Raw genomic sequence first — 885 nt, 5'->3', positions numbered from 1 at the left:
TTCACAGATTGGTCACGTGCCCTCCCATGTGAAATCAATCAGATGGCCAACAATGGCCAACAGTGAACTTTCCACCCTCCCTATTCCTGAGAGCCTCAGGGACAGAAGCACGTGGCTCTGACTTCGAGGAATCAGTTCTAGGAGTAAGGGGCACCAGAAAATATGCAGGAAGTATAGTCAGATTTTCATTCTTTGTCAAGGGCTTTGAATACGCATTGAAGAGCCAAGCCAATAATGTTGAACGCTTCTATGATGATGGCAAGTATACTACTCTGATGCTCAATTTCATCCCTAGCTCTTTGCTGCATTGAAACATAGCAGTTTTCCCTTTCTGCCAACACCATCTCCATTTCTGCCTTTTTCCCATTCCGCTCCGGGTTAGCCCTCAGGTTTCTGATTTTCTCCTCATACTCCTCTCTTATCTGCTTCTTCTCCCTCTCCAGCTCAGCTCTGCACTGTGCTTCTATCACTCGAATCTGTTTCTGAATCTCCTTCTCAGCCCTTTGGTACATCTCATTAGTGTAAAATCCCCCCTCATTCTCCATCATCATACGCTGGACCAGGTCCAGCAGATGTGCCCTCTGGGCCTCCTGCTCAGCCCCTGTTGCCATATTATTGAACAAACAGTGGCGACCCTTGAACTCCTTCATCAGATTCTGAATGAATTCTGGGGCTTCCTTGATGTAATCACAGAACTCCAGGCCATCCAAGTCATCCTTCCGGGTGAATAAGAGAATCATGTATCTCCTAGCTGGTGGACCAAACATCGTCAGCACCCTCTGCACAGCCTCTTGCTCTTCCATTGTGTACCGCCTCAGCGGAACCACCAGGAGCAGTGCATGAGGCCCAGGGGACGTCAAGAGGATGCAACGAGCAATCTCCTTT

At 48.5% G+C, this 885-nt stretch overlaps 1 protein-coding gene across 1 annotated transcript; it reads right to left on the bottom strand.

Annotated features, from left to right (window-relative positions):
- Positions 1-8: 8 nt before the first annotated feature.
- Positions 9-881, bottom strand: LOC118980712 (GTPase IMAP family member 4-like; the record flags this gene model as incomplete). Its single annotated transcript, XM_037037365.1, has 1 exon — positions 9-881. A coding segment is annotated over one exon (696 nt), but the record flags the coding sequence as incomplete, so codon positions are not given.
- Between the last annotated feature and the right edge of the window lie 4 nt (positions 882-885).

This window comes from Sturnira hondurensis, unplaced genomic scaffold, assembly GCF_014824575.4.
Source record: "Sturnira hondurensis isolate 20B ecotype Veracruz unplaced genomic scaffold, ASM1482457v3 Scaffold0023040, whole genome shotgun sequence".
Lineage (NCBI taxonomy): Eukaryota > Metazoa > Chordata > Mammalia > Chiroptera > Phyllostomidae > Sturnira > Sturnira hondurensis.
Note: the sequence above shows the minus strand (reverse complement) of the source record. Positions and strands in the feature narration are given on the sequence as shown.